Source organism: Momordica charantia (genome assembly GCF_013281855.1).
Source record: "Momordica charantia cultivar OHB3-1 chromosome 11 unlocalized genomic scaffold, Mcharantia_2.0 BLBB01000011.1, whole genome shotgun sequence".
Taxonomy (NCBI): domain Eukaryota; kingdom Viridiplantae; phylum Streptophyta; class Magnoliopsida; order Cucurbitales; family Cucurbitaceae; genus Momordica; species Momordica charantia.
In genome coordinates, this window is record NW_028275159.1 from 16,943,612 (window position 1) to 16,946,040 (window position 2,429).

General features: G+C 35.2%; 1 protein-coding gene across 1 annotated transcript; it reads right to left on the reverse strand.

Annotated features, from left to right (window-relative positions):
- Positions 1–913: 913 nt before the first annotated feature.
- LOC111024753 (uncharacterized) lies at positions 914–1,576 on the reverse strand. The gene is made up of 2 exons (XM_022302524.1): positions 1,358–1,576; positions 914–1,261 (listed from the first exon to the last, which is right to left on the reverse strand). The coding sequence occupies exons 1-2, from the start codon at positions 1,574–1,576 to the stop codon at positions 914–916; spliced, it is 567 nt and encodes a 188-aa protein (XP_022158216.1).
- Between the last annotated feature and the right edge of the window lie 853 nt (positions 1,577–2,429).

The following is a 2,429-nucleotide window of genomic DNA, read 5'->3' on the forward strand; positions in this document are numbered from 1 at the left end:
CGAACTCAACCAAGGAGAAGCATAGAGTTTTCTTTATTCCTCTTTTCGTTCCTTTCCTTTCATTTTATATCCTTTTCTTTTCTTTCGTTTTTTTTTTCCTAAATCACAACCATATGTCACACACACCACCCACACCTACACACACGTGCCCTTCACAAAACAATTCCCAATTTTCTTCTCTTTTTTTTTCAAATCCAAAAAGACAATAATGCCCCTTAAAACCTTAAACTTCAATAATTCCAAATTTCTCTTTCTCTTTTTGTCTTTTTTTTTTTTTACTGAAAGACTAAACAATCCTTACATTTACTCCCTTAAAACAAAATTTTGGAAGGGAGAACAATACCTATTTTTTATGGCAAAGAATGTTAGCATGATTTACAGACAACCAATCCATATTCAGAATAGCGTCAAAATCAGTATTGTCAAATCAGCAATCAAGTTTCGATTAGAAATACTCAGTTGACATGATTTAACTACCTTATCAGTATGTAGCACATTACCAGATTGAGTGGATACTTTAAGTATATAGCTCAAGTCTACACCTGCCAACTTAAACTTTCTAACAAATGTAGCCGATATGAAAGAATTTGTAGAACCAGAATCAATCAATACAAAAGCAGTAATTCCAATTATGAGGATGGTACCTGAAACAACGTTAAACTCATCATTAGCCTCTTGCTTAGTGATCGTAAAGACTTTGCCCTTTTTACTTGATTTCTTCTCTTGTGCTTTTGAGTCATCTACTTTTTGGCTCAGTGGACAATTGTTGATGAAATGTCCTGTTTTTGCACAATGAAAGCAGGCTCCTGTCGCTTTGTAGCATGTCCCAGTATGTTTCTTGCCACATGTCTTACACTCGGACTGCTGTCCATTACTACTATAAACCTACCCTCTTATGAGGTTGACTCAAACTCTATCCTCCATGAAACTTTCTTTTTGAACCACCATCTTTGCAAAGTGACTTCGTGTTGTCCAAATCCTGTGACAAGATTTGAGTAGCTTGCAACACCTCAGCATAGGTCATCAATCTGAAGGCAACAACATGCTTCTTTAACTCTGGTCTCAAACCTCTTTCAAATTGTCTTGCTTTTCTCCAATTAGTGTTCACCAAATGAGGGGCACAATGAGAAAGCTCCTCAAACTTCTTTTCATACTCTATCGGGGGCAGTCTTCCTTGCTCTAACTTGATAAACTCTGCCTCCTTGTTCTGCCTAGCAGTCGGGGGAAAGAACTTCTCAAAGAAAAGTTCCTTGAACCTATCCTAACCCATAGGATTTTCAACGACATTCCATGTTCTGTGAGTCATATTCCACCATTTATTTGCTCCTCTTTTCAACATGTATGTAGCATAAGCCACTTCCTGACGATCATTGCATTCGATAAAGTCAAAATTATTCTCGATTTCCTCGATCCATTCTTCAGCAACGATTGAATCTGTGCTTCTACCATCAAAAGAGGGTGGATGAAGCTTTCTGAACTGTTGTGCCATAAGATTGACTACATCATTGGCCGTAGCATTCCTATTAGTTCTTGGGTTTTGTGGGAACAGCTGGGATATTATCTTACAGTTCCTCATGAACTACAGTTCTTCATGGCGGCATTGTTCTACAAAGCATGTCTCAACCAATCCTTAGCAGTATTAAAAAGAACAAAGTAAAATAAAATAACTATATCATAACGATATATTGAGTAACCATCACATAGAAAACAAACACTATCGAAACTCAAAATTCCAAAACTATCAAACCTAATGTTCTGGCATGAACTTCAGCATTAACAAAACACTTAAGAATCCTAGAGTCTACAGAACCTTAAACCATCGCTCTGATACCAACTGTAATAACCCGTATTTTCTAATACGGTCATTCTGAAAAAATGCAGAAGCGTAAACAAATAAACAATTTATTAAAGGGAAAAACTTCTTTATTTAATTTGATACTATGACAAAATAAGGACAAGCCCAACTTTGACAAGCACCTATACTATAATAAAGCCAAAGAATAACTAGCAGACTAACCAAGTTCTCATAAGCTAAAAAAAAATAATGGAAAATACTATAGATTCCAACTCCTCATGCCAGAACACTATTCCTCAATCATTATTAGAGCAGTCACTCGAACCTTCATCTGAAAACATTTAGAAAACAGAAAAAATGAGTACAAACATACTAATTAAGCAATTTCCATATCAAATATTGAAATTGATTTTTCGTTTCGAAACATTTGTAACAAAAATACCAACCGATCAACACTTTCAAAATTCCTTCTAAAACATTTGGTATAACTTTCAAACTTTTGAATAAACTAAATCATTCAAACACTCAAAACAATGTTACATTCACTCATACTTTCAAAATCATAGTTGTAGGTTGCATTATTTGGGTAGCCTACAGAACATATGTGGTTACCTGTCGGTAACACCAATCAATC

Coding starts and splice junctions, on each gene's coding strand:
- LOC111024753 (XM_022302524.1), bottom strand. CDS start 1,576: ATGAGGAACTGTAAGATAATATCCCAGCTGTTCCCACAAAACCCAAGA. Junction 1,262..1,357: donor AATGCAATGATCGTCAGGAA/GTGGCTTATGCT, acceptor CCTATGGGTTAG/GATAGGTTCAAGGAACTTTT.